General features: G+C 40.1%; 1 protein-coding gene across 1 annotated transcript in view; it reads right to left on the bottom strand.

Moving 5' to 3' along the window:
* Positions 1 to 1,797: 1,797 nt before the first annotated feature.
* ACVR1B (activin A receptor type 1B) overlaps positions 1,798 to 19,402 on the bottom strand; it is a 51,103-nt gene continuing 33,498 nt past the window's right edge. The window contains exons 4-9 of the mRNA XM_063426020.1: positions 15,914 to 16,144; positions 15,231 to 15,398; positions 13,928 to 14,084; positions 10,658 to 10,782; positions 8,238 to 8,368; positions 1,798 to 4,699 (exon numbers count right to left, since the gene is read on the bottom strand). Coding sequence (XP_063282090.1) covers positions 4,574 to 4,699; positions 8,238 to 8,368; positions 10,658 to 10,782; positions 13,928 to 14,084; positions 15,231 to 15,398; positions 15,914 to 16,144 — 938 coding nt within the window. The 3' untranslated portion in view covers positions 1,798 to 4,573. The remainder of the gene's footprint in view (positions 4,700 to 8,237; positions 8,369 to 10,657; positions 10,783 to 13,927; positions 14,085 to 15,230; positions 15,399 to 15,913; positions 16,145 to 19,402) is intronic.

Genomic DNA, 19,402 nt, shown 5'->3' with positions numbered 1-19,402 from the left:
ATAAAACAAACTTTTAATGTACAGCAGAAATTGGACAGCCTTTTTATATTAACAAAAGATTTTCTATAATACAGTTTATTTACATTTGCATACTGAGGAGGTAAAGTGTCTAAGTGGTTCTTTTACAGTCCTTTCCAATACAACACCTGGATGATAAGAGAAGTACCAGATTCATCACTTCTAGAGACAGAGTTTGCATCTTAACCACAATCACTGCCCACGTGGGGCAGAACGAGAGTATTGTAATACACTGTGGTGTGCTCGGCCCTAGAAAGACTGCTTAAAAACTATTCAATTGACTTTCACTGAAAGCAGCATTTTAAGTTCAAAATGTGCGACCTCTCCATGGAGAATGAACATGCAGCAATAAAACAGTTTTCAAGACTGCAATTTTAGACACAGAGGTTACTTTGGTGTGAGAGAGACATTTATATGTGTCTTTAAAAAAATAAAAATAAATAAAAAATAGCCTGATTACAGTACCAGCCAATTTGTCTATTTCATTTTGCTGTTAGTCCTGAACCACAAGATACATTGAGTCCCACTGTGTTTAAACTCACACATGCAAGGGTGGAAAAGGAATCATTCAATCAGAGAGCCTCACAATTTTAGGTTTTCATTGTGCCAGGAAGTAGCTACATTCATAAAATTATTTTGATCAATACATAACCATGATCCAGTTATTCCACCCATGTATGTGGGTACACGTATATACATATGAATTAGCCGATACCTATAGACAGACACTTGGTGGTTATAGTAGTCATATACATTCCAGCATGTTCATCGGATGAGACTGCCAACCCCGGACATAAAATGCTGCTTGTAACAAACTGCATTTTAACAAAAGGGATTCTTATTGAGTTCGAACCCTTCAGACAGCAGTTCTGAACAGACTGTACAGATTGTGAGAAGTTGTTGCTGTCCCTTGTTGATTATGTACCTCTTGATTACTGTAAAACTTTTTTTTTTTTTTTTCGGACATCCTGAGAAATGATTAGAAATCATGCTACAATTCAAACTTAAAAAATGTGATTCTAAAATCACTACATTATGTGCTTATGGCCTAAACACTACCGATCAGCCGGAAGCTAGAAAATAGTCACCCTCTGTACATAAAAGATAAAAATGTAAAAAAAAATTAAAAAAAAATAAAAAGGGGGCCATGTTTCCACCAAATAATGCTTTAGCAAAACAATGCAGCATCAAAAGATATATAATCTTCCAAAAGGAAAATTTCAAAAAAGAGAAAACAAAAACTGCAGTTTTTTTTTTTTTATCCCAGAGATCAACATTAATAGGTTAACCCTGTTAAGAAACAGAAAAGAGATGACACTTTAAATTAATGTAGTGGTTATGTTCTACAAATTAATGTGTTTTGTGACAAAAACTAAGCCCATACTTAATGTATGCAAGTTAGACGATTTTAATTATTATAATGCTTGCAGATCAAGATTCGGCATGTATCTTATGGATAATACATAAAGATACCTGGAAAACTGCCCAGTAAGATAAATGCCTTTTCAAATCCACCTGCATAATAAGGACACTGTTTGTGCAAAAAAACAACAACAACAAAAAAAACGTACTTTTTATCAAACAAGACTTAAAGAACAACCCAAATCTCTTTTAGGCACTGAATAAAAGGGATCGAATAAAAGGGATCAAATAATGAAAACTAAAAAAATTTATACGACCTACAACCATTTCATTGGCAAATTTGGCCAATGATTCTCTCTCCATTACTTAGTAAATCGGCAAAACAAAATACAAACCATAATGCTAAAAAAAAATAAAAAAAAATGTAAAATTAAATTTAAAGAATGAAAAAGCCAACAGGTCAAGACAGAATGATAATTCATATTGAGGTGAGAAAAAATAAAATATATACATAAATAAAATCTGGCCAACGTGGTATGGGTTGGCACAATATGAAGGCATGAATAAATTAAGTTGTCTTGATTACAGAACTAGAGCCTCAATTCCAGCAAGTCTGTAGTAAAACAATTAAACAATGGTGTTAAGTAAAGGTCTCATAATGTGGAGGCCCAAAGACTACCAATGTCAGAAAGCAGTCAGGATTTTGTTATGTCTATCCTGACAACATATGGGGGTCTTTTTATTAAAGACAGACTGTGCGAGAATATGGTGTGTAATATATTGTAGTTGGTATACCCAGGCTCTTGTGTTAATGTTCAAGAAAGGATTAAACCACCTAACCAGAGACAAAGTTGGGCTATATAAGGAAAACCTTGTTCAAAGACAAGCAAAATGTATCACTATAAATATTCTGGTTTATGCACCCTTAGTATTCCTGATGGGAATGTGCATGTGTTATTCGGCAATAACAAAAACCAGATGCAGACAGTAAAAACCGTCTACATTTTCCTTGATGGGCTTAAAGCCAACATCAAGATCAGTGCAATCAAAATGATTCCACAGTATATATATATATATCGCAGTATGCAATAGCAGTCACACAGTTCACATGTTTTAAATCCATTTTTGCCAAGTAAAACTTAGGAAGGTGATATGTTGCATATGTATGTAGTATGTTGCTTAGGAAATTCCATATTTGAGTAAGAACAACAAAATGCAGTATACATACACAACGGCTCGACGGACATTGTTCACCAATCCCCTCCCCCCCCCCCCCCTTCAAAAAAATAAAAAAAGATAAATCACAACTTTTTACATACACCCCATTAATGCACAAGCCAGCTTCACTGAAGTATGCTAGTGAGCTGTGTGAGGCAGAGAAGCACCTCAGACAAGATCATTTGGGAGATTAACAGTTCTGCACAGAAAGCAGAAAAAAAACAAATATATATATATATTTATAGAACTTTGGACACGTCACTAAAACCCCTGAAGGATACACACAGAAAATGGTGTACACCTGAAGAACAGACAATGATTATATGACATTATAAAAATGTGACACGTAACATAAGTACAGATCCATTCCAGCTTTTAGAAGAAATTTCCAGGTACAAGTACAAATAGTTCCAGTGTAAATATAGCTTGGCGCATTTGGTTTTTCTGTAGTGATTACTATACAAACAATAGGCTGAGAGGTAATATTTATACTTCTGAATGTGTGTATATATATATATTCATATAGAGAGATCTGTTTTTTTTTAGGTTTTTCTTTTTTACAAAGAATTAAAATACTCAATAAAAAACATTAAAATCCCTATTCTTCCCCTTAAACTTAAAAAAAAAAAAATAAACACAACAAAATAACCCAATCCAGTTAAAAGTTATGGCTTCAGAGTTATTGTACTGTAGATGTTTAACCAAAATAATTCTCCCTTCAACTAAGATCCTGTATTAAAATGTGATGTATCGCTCAAACCCTGCTTTTCTCTCCTGCCTCTGCTGTGTCCTGAGATGGATGCCCACCACAGGCTTTCCATGAGTTATATTATCCACCCTAAGATACAGTAATACAAGCACTGCTTCCCGTTTTAAGTATGACCACATCTTGCAGAAGGCAGGCTAGAAGGAAGCGGACCTTCCCTATGCCGGTCTGTTTAATGAGCACAATCATCTAAAATCCCTGCTGTTGGCAAATGCTTGACACCTGAGATTCATTTACAAATGATGACGGATTTTTGCAGGTTGTCCTCCTCGCTTCTCATCCTCGTGGACAGCGCAAGCTGAGGGTCTATTATTGAAAGATATCTATTGCCAATAGATTTCACCAGCACGGATCTCCTCTTTCTGGAAAGCGGATGGTAGGTGTTATGATTAAATAAGCTCAAAGTTGTGTTCTTGCAAAAACCTAGATGACAAGTGGCCCTGTATGCAAACTTTACAATAAGTGTCACCAAGGTGACCTACACACAGACACCTCAAAAAGTGGAGCTTCATATTTGCGCATGCAGACAAGCTCACATGTACACGTGTGCATCTACAAAACACAGGTCAAAAATAGCTACACACACCCTTGCACATGCATGGACGCGGGTCTACGAGGACAGTGTTTTTATATTTTCCGTTCAACCTCCAGTGTCACTAGGTACAAAGCTGGAGTGCAATTTCATGATCCTTTGAAAGGGGAGTTCTCCTTGTCTATCAGTAGGGTAAGTCCAAGAGAAGCCTCAGCTTGCTCACTAAAACCTGAACAAGTAAAGTTAATGAGCATGGTCTGGTGCACTGGGCAATACCCTGAAGTAATATTTAGAACAAACAACTAAGATAAAGTGGAATTTACCCTACACTCATAAAAGGGGAGCCACCATGAGAATTTCGTTTAAAAAAAAAAACAAAAAAAACGAAAGTCAGGCAATGCGGCAATCACCTGAATTTGATTCTGTATCTTCATGCTTCTTAGGAAAACAGGAAAAAGAAAAAAAGAAGGAAAATAGAAAAAAAGGGTTTTGTTTCAGACCCAAACCTAAAATTGATTTGTAGTGTGCTGTTCTCTTCCATTTTGGCCAACGAGGCCCCCATTGTTCAACTGGCAGTTGTCTGGGAAGAAACTTTGAGGTAGACCTCATACTCATGTACTACATCATGGCAGCTTGTATGAATTTTCCACATTTTCTCAGGGGCGTTGTTGGCATTTTCAGATCTTCACGTCTTCCTCTATGCTGAGCTGTGACAGTGTTTTTTTAATGCGAAGAGCTGTCAACCGTGCTGCCCCATTAGAGTACCAGCACTCTCTCATCATCTTCCCCATCACACGAAGAGCCTGTTCAGGAAACAAACCATGACATTATAAAACATATATCCTCATTTGTTGCAAATGCATAAAGACTTCGCCCAGTATAATATTAGGAACACTGTACCATCCCAAACTGCTTGATATATGAAAAAACACATACAAAAAAATAAAAATAAAAAAATAACTCAACAGCATTATATTTAGGTAATGAACGTGTGATTTAAATTCTTTAAAGGTGCTTGTCAAAAAAACAAAACAATGCTATCTTAATGAAGCCTTTTTATGGCATAGATCATGCCCCTGAAATCTCACTGTTCAATTCTCTGTCATTTAGAAATTAAATCACTTTAAAACCTTTTTTTTTTTTTTTTTTTTTTTTTAATAATGTAGCCCTGTGCACACATTCCTTGGCTGTAACTCACACAGCCTCCCAACACACATCATGAAAAATAAGTCTTAACATTTTTAAATTTGCACAGTGTATTGAATTTAGAATTTTGTATCTCCAGCTCAGTTAATAGCATGCAACAGCCTCTTCTGTGCGATTAAAATTCGAGAGCGTCGGCGGAGCCAAGCGCTCAAACAAAATGGTCGCAACTACCTAGAGCTCCGACAAAGGAGAACAAAAGACGGGGAAAATTACCGCACCCGATACGCCACGGAAAGTGGACACCCCCCATCTCGATACACCGGGTCAGGAGCTACAATTCGATGCCTTTCCTGTTCCCGCAACCCAGCAGGAAGACACGCCGGAGGCCTGGGGCCTACTCCGGGCCGCGCAACGCTCGGGCCTCGTGGGAAATACCGGAGTGGCCGGAGACCTTCTTATACTCCCCTCCACACCAGACCCAGCACGCCCCAAAGCCTACCGAAGTCATGGGCAAAAAAAACCACAAAGCCCCCCTGACAACAACCAGAGACACTCAGGACATAGGCGCAATGTTACAGCGCCCAGCTACCGCGACGGCGGCTCAGGGGCAATCTGAGGGCCCGAAAGCACAAGAGGGACCTGCAGAAAGGCCCACTCACACCACACAGTCCGAACTGAACATAGTGGAGCAGACATTGGTACCCAACCAAACTCCGGCCACGAAACAAGATATAGCGGATTTACTACACGAAATGCGGCAGTTACATGCTGCTGATCTGGACTTACTCAAGAAGGAAATCACAGCGGTTATAGTCCGTACTCAGGCCTCCGAGGATGGCATCCAGGGGCTCAGACAGGAGGTACAGGACATAAAAGAAACCCTGAATCAACTGCAAGCATCCCAAACCGCGCTCCTAACTAGAGCAGACCAAGCCGAGGACCGCCACAGGCGCCTTAATGTTAAGATAAGGGGCATCCCTGACTCTGTTAACTTAACGGAATTGCCCCACTACATCAGGAGGCTCACCACCTCGATAATGCCACACACGCAGGCAAAGAAACTTACTTTTGAGAGCCTCTACCGAATCCCGACACCACGCCAAGCACCAGCTGGAGCACCACAGGACGTGATAGTCCGATGCCACTCGACCACCGATAAAATCCAAATGATGACAGCAATCCGGGGCCAAACACCGCTTAATTTTGAAAACGCGCAGCTAACGTTCTACCAAGACATAACCCGCTCCACGATGCTATGGCGTAAATCGATGGGCCCAGCGACCAGCCAACTCCGCAACGCTGGTGTGGAATACCGGTGGGCACTACCATGTACCCTCCTAGTCACCAAAGACGGAAACACGAAGAGACTGTCCAACCTACAAGAAGCAACCACGTACCTGCAAGCTATGGGCCTCCCTGCACTAGCTGAGGAAAGAGCAACTACCTCGGGCTCACACGCCTGGGACCCGGAGAGATCGGTGCCCTTCACCCCGAGAGACAACGAACGCCCAGCAGCCCCAACCTGAAAGAACTGTGCTCACTAACAGGGAACAGTAGTACCCGGCAGAATTTGAACTCTGGCTAAAAACACTCCGCTCACAAGTCATCGGTTAACGTTAAGTTTATTTAACTTTGTTTGCTTCTACAATGCCCCACCTGTAAACTGATGTGGCATAATCCACACCTACAAAGATTACGGTGACATAGGTCACTCAATGCACACAGGTTAGACGCATACCAACACACTCATGCACTACACTACACGGGAGGTTGCAACAACTCCGAGATGGCCTCATACCCACCCTCACGGAACCCCGGCAAGAGACGGGATCACTATAGCGACACCCCCCACAAGTCTCTGCCAACAGGAGACACCCTCTACCGAGCACCACAGTCCAACGATTACTCTAGGAACAACAGTCGCCCACACTTTCTATAATGTTAAGGCGCAGAATACAACCGACCGGGTAGAGTATATGACACCGGGAAGGCACACTGATACCGCCTCACAACACCGCAACACACGAACAGTCACACGACAGGCGTAAAAACATCCGAGAACTTCACAAAATTACATTATATACATGCAAATATCAAACGACTTTAATGCTAACTTTGTCACAATAGCACATGGGAAGAAACAAAAGACAAAAGCAGAACTTACAAAGAATGTAGAGGGTACCGGGGAAGGTTAACTACATGACTAGATCAGTTTACCCACTGACTACTACCAATGAATAGCACTAGATAGCCTTAATACACATGAAAAGGTACCCCCGGCTGCACTGAACATATTGACGAACGCAGTGCTAGCTTTACTGTACTGTCACGACTATATTGACCCATGTTACGGCTCAACAGCATGGCAAAGGCAAACGAACCACGCTCCCTAATACACTCTACACCACCTTTATATAGGCATTTTTAACCTGACAACACAAAGTCGTTTATAATATAAAATTAAGCGGACACTCATGTAAGAATGTATCAATGTTATTGACCACTGTCTATATGTGCATTTACCATGATATATTTTTTCCTTATTCTTCCTTTCTGTAACGTACCCATAAAGCTTCAATAAAATAAAGATTGACAAAAAATTCGAGAGCAGGCGATAAAAACTTCTACAATAAACCACACTGTGCTGCTGTAAAAGCAAATCGTTGTGCGAACCATATCCATATGAACAGAAACAAAGGGGATTTAACTCATAAATAGCAGAGAATTGAGCAATGAGACTACAGGGACACTATCTATACACCAAAAATGCTCCATTAAGCTAAAGTTGTTTTGGTGCTTAAAATGTCCCTTTAATTTTAAAATTACATTAACATTTAGGAATGGCAGCATATGAAAAATACAATTCAGGTTGCTTCTTGATCCAAAGCAATATCATTTCCAGGGCATATCAGTAACAGTGCTTTAATTGTACTGCCTTGGACTATGAGGAGCAATAAAGAATTAAGGCAAGTATGGATACATTTTTTTCTTTTCTATAGGACTATGTCAAACTAAGATAAGGTAGTTTTAGGTTATTGAAACACAGTATGTTCTGATTAGTCCTCTCCACAGATAGAAGCATTTTACATTCTGCACCTTGGGGTTTCTTAGAGCAAAAAATTATCCTTAAAAAAATAAATAAATGGTATTCTCCGTACCACGTCTGCAATTTTTAAAACCCTGTTTTTGTTTTACCTCATAACTCTGCCACCAATTGGGTATGTTAGGCCGCAGCTTCTGGTCACACACTACTTTTCTCATTTCTTCAATAGATGGATCTGATGGTACAAGGTCGTAGTAAGGAAGCTGGTATTCTTCATGGAAGCCTAGAAAACAAAATTACAATTTAAAAAAAAACAAAACACGTCACTGTAAACAAGAGCTCAGTACTGGTGAAACAGCTTACAGGACAACTGTCACCTCTAAACTACTTTTTTTTTTTTTTTTTTTTTTAAATATAATAATCCTTTCAACAAGTTTTAATAAAAAAAATATTAAAAAATGAAATGAATTGTGTGTGTTTTGGGGGGGGAGAGGGGAGGAGGTTGAGGAAGGCAGAGTAAGAGAAACTCATCTCTACCTATTGTCAGACATTGGAAAGCAACAGTTTTGAGTCTCCTTTAAAACATTTAACCGATTATTATGTTAAAAATGTTTTTGAGGTGACAGTTGGTGACGGGCCACATGGACACAAAGCAAGCAGGAACTTTGTACTAGTCCACGTGTCTGTAAAAGTCTGAGAATCTTGTAGACAAACTTAAAATCAAAAGTAAAAAGTCTGGCTTATAGAGAACAGTAGGTTTCATCACAAAGTTATAAATCACCTAGAAGTATGATTTATATACATTAAAATTAAATCAATAATGAATACACAGAAGAAAATTAAAAAGCGAAACAAGACGACATTTTAGGTCTCCATTGTTACAAGAACTCCATGTTTTCAGAGTATGTTTGTGGGCACAAGTGTTTCATGCAACTATACAGTCAGTATAGTATTTAAAGCTTTATCCCTTACAATTACGTCCTTGCATTCTTGTGTTATCATACATATTTATATATAAAGTTAATCATTTGTGCTCTCACAATGGGTATAAAACGATCCTTGAAATGTTCTTTAAAGATGCATTTGTGTTGTTTAAATTTGCGGGGTCCTTTTCAATCTCCGAAGCTGCGAGGCTTAATTTGAAGCATCGGATCGAAAATGGACTTTCATTTGTAAGTACAACCCTTTTTGACAGATCATATTCAATTGTCTAGTCCAGTCATATTGACTTTATTATCCTCAAAGTAATCTGTTTAGTTCCATTGGAAACAGAAAATACTATTAATAGGCAATAATAGACTAAACAAAGACCAATATCAGAATTTTGCTTCATACACAATTCGGATGACATTTTAAAAGTTATAGTCACTGTTAAAGGCCAATATTTGCATGTATTTACCATTAATTTATTCAACACCCACTGTCTGTAAATGTGGTAACTTTTAAAGGGCACCTTATGATGTCTGACCGTTTGTAAAACCAGTCTGTTTGGTTTATATGAGTTTCGGCAATTACTGAAATACCCAATTCTGTATCAGTTTTTGCATTATTTTGAACTTGTTAATCATTAAATGTTACTGAATACCACTAAACCAGCAGTATGTAGGTAGACAAGTAAGCTACCAAAAAAGCAAACAAAAAACAGTGTTCCCACAGATATAGGGCTAAAAGGAGAAAACGATACCATTAACCCATACACTAGATTGCTGCTCTGCCAGCACAGGGTGTTTTGCAGACTTATTTTTTTTAAATTCAAGTTTGATTTATCGACAGGTCATATGTCTTTCAGAAAGATAGCTCTAGAAGGACACTAAAAGTCAACTTATAGTAACACTCCAAACACCTAAAAACACCATATGTGTGAAAGGTGTCTTTTTTTCTTCATTTCACAAAAGCAAAATGTAAAAAAAGTTATTGTAGATTTCAATAGAAATTGGAACTTTTATAAATTAACCTTGTTAAACCCCCGTGGCAGTCAGACAACCAGTCCTGTAACATCCTTGTTTATGCAGCTCAGTGGAGCTAAAACTCAAGAAGCAACAACTGCCCAAAGCAATTGCCTTGGAAAGACAGGTCATTGTGCTGCATTGGGAAGTCTCTAATTGGACAGCCACATAAAGTCTGGGCGTGGTTAGAAGGGGAGGACTTGCAAAGGCTTCAGACAAGAGATATGCAACTTTTTGCAAGCCGTTTCTAGATATACCACCAATGAAAAAAAACAATTAAATAATTTCATTGAGGGTATATCTACTAAATAGTAATTATTACTTTTTGTATTTGGGCAGTGGAGGATCTCTTTCGGACCGCACAGCATTAAGGTTGTATGCTTTCATATCACCAATCTGGCTCTGTATTAAAGGTACCCTTAAAGCAACAGAACTGACTAATATTTCTATAATCCATGTATTTACTACCATAGATTTTAGTTTTATCAAAATAATAATTAATAGTTGTCAATGTAATGCATAGCTAGAGGTCTGTTTTACTCTAAATACACATACTTGCATTAGCAGTGAGAATTCCATTAATCAAAGGTAACCCTTGGCTGCTGAAGCATTCTAAACAAACTTACCTCCAGCACTGCATCTACGAGCTATTTCCCAGTAAACCAAGCCAAGAGCATAAATGTCAGCACACTTAAAGGAGTCAAAGTGTTTCATGTTGATGGTCTCATCCAGTACTTCAGGAGCCATGTACCTATGTGTTGCAAAGAGAAAAAACATTTAAAAAATATTTATATTTTTTAGATTATTCGAATACAATATGTAATTCTCCTTCTATTTTGCCCTACAGATAACTTTGAAGGCACCATACCATGACAAGACGTAGACTTGTTATGGTGCTTTAAAAGGTAGAAGGTATTACCAATAATAGGTGAGCGGGCAAGCTACCATTGCAGTGCAAATAAAACACAGATCCACACAAGCTGAATTCAGAAATGATGTATAAAAAAGGGGGCAGTGTTAGTCATACAAACACAGGAGACAAGTGGTGTAAAAGTGATATTTTCCCAAAAAGTTATCACCTTCAAAAGGTTTGTTCAACAAGAAAATATTATGCAACGTGTGGACCACAAGCTCTAAATCTATGGCAGGAAACTAGCATCTGTCAATATTCATACTAATGGACTGGATCTGTCCAGTCTGCACATAAACGCTTAAAACTAACATGGCAAGAACTGGAGTCTCTTTGATATGCGCTGGCAGAGAGGCCATCATGCCTCCTTTCTTGCCTTCATTATTTTTATGCAGTGCGTGTGATGCAGTGCGTGAGAGTGCGCGTGAGAGTGCGCGTGAGAGTGCGCGTGAGAGTGCGCGTGAGAGTGCGCGTGAGAGTGCGCGTGATGCAGTGCGAGTGCGTGTGATGCAGTGCGTGAGAGTGCGTGTGATGCAGTGCGTGAGAGTGCGTGTGAGTGCGTGTGATGCAGTGTGTGAGAGTGCGTGTGATGCAGTGCGTGAGAGTGCGTGTGATGCAGTGCGTGAGAGTGCGTGTGATGCAGTGCGTGAGAGTGCGTGTGATGCAGTGCGTGAGAGTGCGTGTGATGCAGCGTGTGAGAGTGCGTGAGAGTGCGTGTGATGCAGCGTGTGAGAGTGCGTGAGAGTGCGTGTGATGCAGTGTGTGAGAGTGCGTGAGAGTGCGTGTGATGCAGTGTGTGAGAGTGCGTGAGAGTGCGTGTGATGCAGTGCGTGACAGTGCGTGAGAGTGCGTGTGATGCAGTGCGTGACAGTGCGTGAGAGTGCGTGTGATGCAGTGCGTGAGAGTGCGTGAGAGTGCGTGAGAGTGCGTGTGTGAGAGTGCGAGAGTGCGTGAGAGTGCGTGTGATGCAGTGCGTGTGATGCAGTGTGTGAGAGTGCGTGAGAGTGCGTGTGATGCAGTGTGTGAGAGTGCGTGAGAGTGCGTGTGATGCAGTGTGTGAGAGTGCGTGTGATGCAGTGCGTGTGATGCAGTGCGTGAGAGTGCGTGTGATGCAGTGCGTGAGAGTGCGTGTGATGCAGTGCGTGAGAGTGCGTGTGATGCAGTGCGTGAGAGTGCGTGTGATGCAGTGCGTGAGAGTGCGTGTGATGCAGTGCGTGAGAGTGCGTGTGATGCAGTGCGTGAGAGTGCGTGTGATGCAGTGCGTGAGAGTGCGTGTGAGAGTGCGTGTGAGAGTGCGTGTGAGTGCGTGTGATGCAGTGTGTGAGTGCGTGTGATGCAGTGTGTGAGAGTGCGTGTGATGCAGTGCGTGCGTGAGAGTGCGCGCGAGATGCAGCGCGCGAGATGCAGCGCGCGAGATGCAGCGCGCGAGATGCAGCGCGCGAGATGCAGCGCGCGAGTGTGTGTGATGCAGTGTGTGTTTGTGTGTGATGCAGTGTGTGTTTGTGTGTGATGCAGTGTGTGTTTGTGTGTGATGCAGTGTGTGTTTGTGTGTGATGCAGTGTGTGTTTGTGTGTGATGCAGTGTGTGTTTGTGTGTGATGCAGTGTGTGTTTGTGTGTGATGCAGTGTGTGTTTGTGTGTGATGCAGTGTGTGTTTGTGTGTGATGCAGTGTGTGTTTGTGTGTGATGCAGTGTGTGTTTGTGTGTGATGCAGTGTGTGTTTGTGTGTGATGCAGTGTGTGTTTGTGTGTGATGCAGTGTGTGTTTGTGTGTGATGCAGTGTGTGTTTGTGTGTGATGCAGTGTGTGTTTGTGTGTGATGCAGTGTGTGTTTGTGTGTGATGCAGTGTGTGTTTGTGTGTGATGCAGTGTGTGTTTGTGTGTGATGCAGTGTGTGTTTGTGTGTGTGTTGCAGAGCCTTGGTGGGGGGTATTCCAGAGAACTTTACAATTTTTCAAAAAGAACATTGGTCACGATACAGACAGGGGGATATATAATAAGACTCAATGTACAAACAGAAAAGAGAACCAAGAACTTGGGCTTTAACCTCCTTCATTGTACAAAGCAAAAAAAAAAAAAAAAAAAAAAAATCGGTTTAAAACCTATAGAGAAAACCTGCATTGAGGTGATATTGTGGGGGAGAAAATACACTTGTAAAAGTAACAGAAATGTTTGCATAATAATACCACTACAAAGAATGCTGCTTTATAATTATACAGTAAGTATCTTGAAAATGGAAAATAAAAAGTAATTATTTACAATTTACTTTAAAGTGAATATGTAGAAAATAGAAAACAATAAGTATGCAGAAGGAAAGGATTGGTATAGAAAGTTTGTAAAAAGCAAGTCTTAATGGACCATTGCTCAAGCAAGTATGTAGAGAAGAGAAGGTGGAGGTCTTATGCCCAGAGTCAATTTAAAAGTCTGGGTGGTGGCTACACTGATTGGGATCAGGGAATAATTGGAGTAGGATGTGGTCAGATATGTTTAACTGTGAGGGACAAGTGAGGGATTGCATTAAGAAGTGAAAGGTAAAGCTTATGTAAAGAGGCGTGTCTTTAGACGTATGCAAAAAGATGATAGGGAGGTGGCAGCTTTTACCAGTAGTAGATGGCGAAGAGGGAAATTTAACAGAATTGTGAAGACCATGTGTGTTGGCTGGATAATAGAGATGGAGTTGAGGGAGCAGACCATCCAGTGTAGCTAGAAATAAGTGAGGGACAGTTAGGGAGGAACACGTTTTTAGAGGGATTTGTACAAGAGTGTAAGATACCTAGTGATTTAAAGAAGGGGTTGAGCATATTTAGGAGTATATGGGCGGCAGCACTTTGGATTTGATGAAGCATTATTAAGGAGTGGTGAGGAAGGCCAAGTAAAAGAAAGTTACAGTACATCAAGCATTGTACTTTTGCAGAAGAGAAGGTCAACCACAGACAGATTTTCTCAATATTAAATAGGTGAAAACGACAGACATATATTTTAACCAACCTTTTGGTCCCAACTCTCTGGTTTGGAGCAATGTCTATTGTGTCGGTGAGGGAATCGTGACGAACCGCAAGGCCCAAGTCTGCAATTGCACACATGCCATTCTTTTTGACGAGAATATTTTTGGACTTTAGGTCCCTGTGAGCTATACCAGGCTTTCCTGTAAGAAAAATGCACTATGAAAGTAAATAAAAGTATATACAAGAAGAGGGAAAAAAAGTTACATAAAGATATATTTTTGGGGGGGGGAGGGGGAGAAAGGTTTTATAAATAAATAGAGTTCCAAACTTCTACTGGCATTCGCATCCACACAAAATCTGTGTGGAGGGAGCTTAATGTAATGGGTTTCCATAGTCAAGCAGCTACATGCAAGCCTCACATCACCAAGTACAATGCCAAACGTCAGATTAAGTGGTGTAAACCACACCTCCACTGGAACCTGGAGGAGTGGAAAGGTGTTCTGTAGTGATAAATCACACTGTTCAGGTTTGCAGTCTGATGGGTGAGCCTAGGTTTGGAGGATGCCAGGAGAACATTACCTGCCTGACTGCAAGTGCCAACTGTAAAGTTTGGTGGACGAGGGATAATGGTATGGAGCTTATTTTTAGGGAATAGGCTAGACCTCATACCTCCAGTGAAGGAAAGTCTTAATGCTTCAACATACCAAGACATTTTGGAAATTGTAATGCTTTAACTTTGTGGAAACTTTTTTGTGAAAAGGCCCTTATCTATTCTAGCATGACTGTGTCCCAGTGTACAAAGCAAAGTCCATGAGGACATGGCTGGATGCGTTTGGTGAGGAAGAACTTGACTGGTTTGCACAGAGCCATGACCTCAACCTCATTAAACACCTTTAGTAAGAACTGGAACTGAGATTCTGAGCCAGGCCTCAACATCAGTGCCTCACTGGACAAATTCTCTACTAGAAAAATGGGCAAAAGTTCCCACTTCAAAATCTTTTAGAAAGCCTACGCAGCAGAGTGGAAGCTGTTGTTGCTGCAAAAGGGGGACCAATTATATGTTAATAACTATGTATTTAGAACTCAATGTCATACAAGTCATTGTTGGTGTAATGGTCAGGTGTCCCAATACTTTTGCCCATACAGTACACACACTCAATCAAAAGTCAAGAACCAAAACAGAATACATTAAAGAGAGATTAGGATTACATATACACACACTCTCTATACCAGCAAATACATAGGGCATACATTTATATATTTTTATTTTGAATCGCCGCCCCTCCATCCATATCTATACACAAACACTACCCAGGATCTAGACAGATCTTATGTCTAGGCCTTACCCTGAGTTCCAACAATCTCCATGTGCAGGTGAGCAAGTCCACTGGCAGCGGATAGAGAAAGTTTAATCATCCCTTCAATAGTAACTGTATATCGATTTAGATAATCAAACAGCGACCCATGTTCGTGATAGTCTGAAACAAGCCACAGCTGTGTCCAGGTTCCATTGTCTGCCAAAAACAATACGGAAAAAAAAAAAAACCAGAAACAAATACACATTTATAAGGCTAGTTTCTCAAAATTTTCATCACTAAAGGTTTATACACGCTCTTTAAGTAATTTTTCCTTTAGTACATTGTTTTGATGGAAGATATGCACTTTTACATAGACAAAATTCATTTTAACAAATTAAAAAACTCTGCAGTTTAAGTTAATTAAGTACTATCCAGTGTTAAGTCCTATGTGTTCAAATGGGATTTAGAGACAAGTGACAAAGAAACTCGGATGAGACTGTACCTAAAGTCAATTTGAAACAATAATATAAGTAAATTATCCAGCATCGTGAAGAAATACACCAAAAGAGAAACTAAGAATAGTGGGATTGCTCTGCTAACATGAACCAACAAATTCAAAGCAAACAGATGTTATGTGGGTCCACAAAAAAACAACTAATTTTTTAAATTTAGAATTACTGACAAATAGTAATAAAAACCAAAATAAATAAATTTAAAAAAAAAAAACACACCTTTGTTATCTGCAGCAATAAATCCAAGTATGTTCTCATGCCGCAGCATCACAGTCTGGTAGATTTCTGCTTCTCTGAACCATGACCGTTCTTCCCTGGAAGAAAATATTTTAACTGCCACATCTCCACCACGCCACTTGCCACGCCATACTTCCCCAAAACGTCCTTTCCCAATGATTTCCTGCAGGACAATTGTTCTTGCCACTGTTCTTTGCACGAAAAGTGGAAGACCTGAAAAAGGAAAAATAAGAGAAATTATTTACCACTGCAAGATATCGATGAACCTTTTTATTTAGGTACTTTGCTTCTTTGATAGGCCACTAATAGGTATCCAGACCACTTCATCTTAATGACGTGGTCCAGTAGTTCTAACCCTGCATTTTTGAAAATATAGAATTTGTGGGAACTGCAATGTTTCAATTGCACGGTTAACACATACATAGTGGCTCTTTTTCAGGCAGCCACTAGGGAAGCTTCTGAAGCTACAACAGAGTTCAACCATGCTATAAATCAAGATTTTACTAGAGAGTACTTGTTTGGGGCTGCGCATGCTCACTAGCCTCCCAATGAGGAAACAATGGTCATCAATCTTGGAGACTGGACAGAGACCAGCGCAGCAATGGCTGAAAAGTTACTCACCAAAACTCACATACCTAAAAATGTATATTAAGACAATAGAATTCGAAATACATGTTAGGGATCTTGCAGAAATAGGAATAAGAAAAATATTTTTATATAGTGTGCGCTGCCGATATGCAGCGTGTGTGCGCTCTGCCAGTATGTGATGTGTTTGCTGCATTCTTAATGTAACGTTCAGATTTATAGATATGTAAGTGATGTGTATATTATACACACACACAGACAGATATATACATATACATACGGGAAAAAGAAAAATACATCCTCTTTGAATTCAATGGTTTTATATATCAGGACATAATAAGGCATCTTACACCGTGTCATGATTTGTGTAACAAAAAAAGCCAAAATGGAGAGCCATGTATTTAAATTTAAGTACACGCTTACTGCTTCCATATGTCTTAGGAAGCAGACAGATATTGCTAATTAAAGGCCCTTGATTAGTTGATCAGCAGCAAGTGTGACCACCTCTACAAAAGCCGAAGTTTTAGCAGATTTCTGGTCTAGAGCATTCAGGTGTGCATTAACACAATGCCAAGGAGGAAAGACATTAGCAATAATCTTAGAGAAGCAATTGTTGCCCATCCAACGTGGACTTTATTTTATATACCACCTTTTAATGCTTTTTTAAAAAAAAAATATTTTACACCTTTTTTGTACCTTGGAAAATACTTTCAGTGAACGTATTGGGTCAAGAAGGACATTTTCATATCATCAAAAAGGGAGTGGGGTCCCTTCCAACTTCCCCACCTGCACCTGTGGTGAGCCTTACATATAGGCTCCATACTTGTGAGTACCAGATTTCAGAGTCGGCAATTTGTTTATATTATGAGAATCAATTGAATTGCACTATGCTTTGACCATGTTCTTTTGTCTTTTACTGTGATACCATATGTGAATACCAACCACACTCCACCTTTTTTGTATATATGTATGATTTTGTAGTGACACCAGCCACACCAAGTCTGGCATTGATTGACAATTGCTAATACTATAGTATTATTTAAATAATGTGCCACAGGCCCAGGAGACAGCACCACCTCCCTCCCACTTTCCCCTCACTACCACATTGTGTCCCTCATATCCCCTCCCTTTAAATAAAAAATAAAATAAAAAAAAAACACAGTAATTTTAATTCCTGTAAATTCTTTTTTCCTTAGTATAGTGGCAGTACTGTACAAGTGGGATGTAACTCCTGCTGTAGACAAGAAGCTCCCCCTCAAATTTGAATATTTTAAGAGAGACCCTGCCTGCTGCCGAGATAAACCCTGTAACTCCAAGGAAACACCAGTTATAAAAAGAACCAAATGGAGATCGTAGACCGCATCATTAATTTAACCCATACAAAAAGACGGGGGAACGGCAGTATTGCCACTATACTAAGGAAAAAGGAATTTACGGTAAGTTAAATTACTATTTTTCCTCTCGTATAGTTGCAGTACTGTACAAGGGATATAGCAAGATCTTTGCAAAAAAAAAAAAAAAAAATTACAACAAAAAAAAAGTGGGAAATTAGAAGACCACTGCCTGGAGCACCTTCTGCACGAAAATACGTCCAGCCTATAATGCTTTATAAAGGTGTGGAATGAAGACCAAGTAGCCGCCTTACAGATGTCTTCTGAAGAAGCTGCAGATCTTTCTGCCCAGGAAGTTGCCATCGCCCTCGTGGAATGGGCCTTCAATGGAAATCTGATAGGAACACCTCGGGTTTCATAAACCAGTTTGATTGGCCAAAACCGCATTTGGTCCCGCTCATGAGTTTTAAACTTTTATAGGGGAGTAAAGGGGGTGTGTGGGGGAGGCCACCTAAATGGTGGGTTTAGCCCTATAGGGTCAGGAATACAAGTTTGTGTTCCTGACCCTATAGTGATTCCGGCTTTGCATTGGTAACATGCGGCCTGAAATATTCTTCTGCTAGAAGTTTCGGCCCACTTGTCCATGGGATCTTTTAAACCAGAAACCATTCTTTTTGCTTGGATCTTTACAGCAATTCCGTCGAGCATTGATTACAGGTTTTCTAACTACATCCGTCAGGCAGAGGGACCACACATTCTAAACAACACAAGTGCTTTGATTTGCTCGTGGTCTTTTTAGGGATAGGAACTGACATCTTATCTTTTTAAGTTTTATCCGGTGAATTAGGACTGGACATAGTCTGAAAATGCAATAGAGAAGAATGCTGGAATTAGAAGGTATGCAAACAAGTGTAAGTTTTCAAGGGAGATTTAAATTAAATTCTCACCTCAAAAACCTCACCATCATGTAGGAGGGCTGGTGACACTGAGAACCAGTACTGGCATCCACCCTTGGGGTCAGACATGTCCTGCTGAGCATTTATAGCTAAAAACATTTTGAATTTAGTGACAAATTAAGAAACGCTTCCCAGATGTGCGATCCACAGCTTTGCGCATGCTTAAGTGCTGTAAGGTGGGATGTCCGCCTGGGACCACATAAGCCGGCTTCCAGTCGCGTTCCGTAACGCAACAGAACGGAAGTCTCTGCCGCTCAGCTCCCACCTGCCCGGTCAACAGCCTGTGCTGACTGCACCAATCTCTGCCTGGTCTTGTAAAGCTTGGAGGAGCCTTGTCCGGGACAAGAAAAACAAGTGTTTCCTTGGAGGTACAGGGTTTACATGGGCAGCAGGTGGGGTCTTTTTTAAAATACTCAAATTTGAGGGGGAGCTTCTTGTCCACAGCAGGGGTTACATCCCACTTGTACAATACTGCCACTATACGAGAGGGAAAAAAAAAACTTCCTTACCAACCTGATCCTGTGACCGGTGCTTCCTGGTGTTAGCTTTCTTCTAATTGACTTTTTTAAAATCTATTTTAATGATACAAGCGGAGATGA

Source organism: Pelobates fuscus, chromosome 1, assembly GCF_036172605.1.
Source record: "Pelobates fuscus isolate aPelFus1 chromosome 1, aPelFus1.pri, whole genome shotgun sequence".
NCBI classification, from domain to species: domain Eukaryota; kingdom Metazoa; phylum Chordata; class Amphibia; order Anura; family Pelobatidae; genus Pelobates; species Pelobates fuscus.
This window is presented reverse-complemented; position numbering and strand designations above follow the sequence as displayed.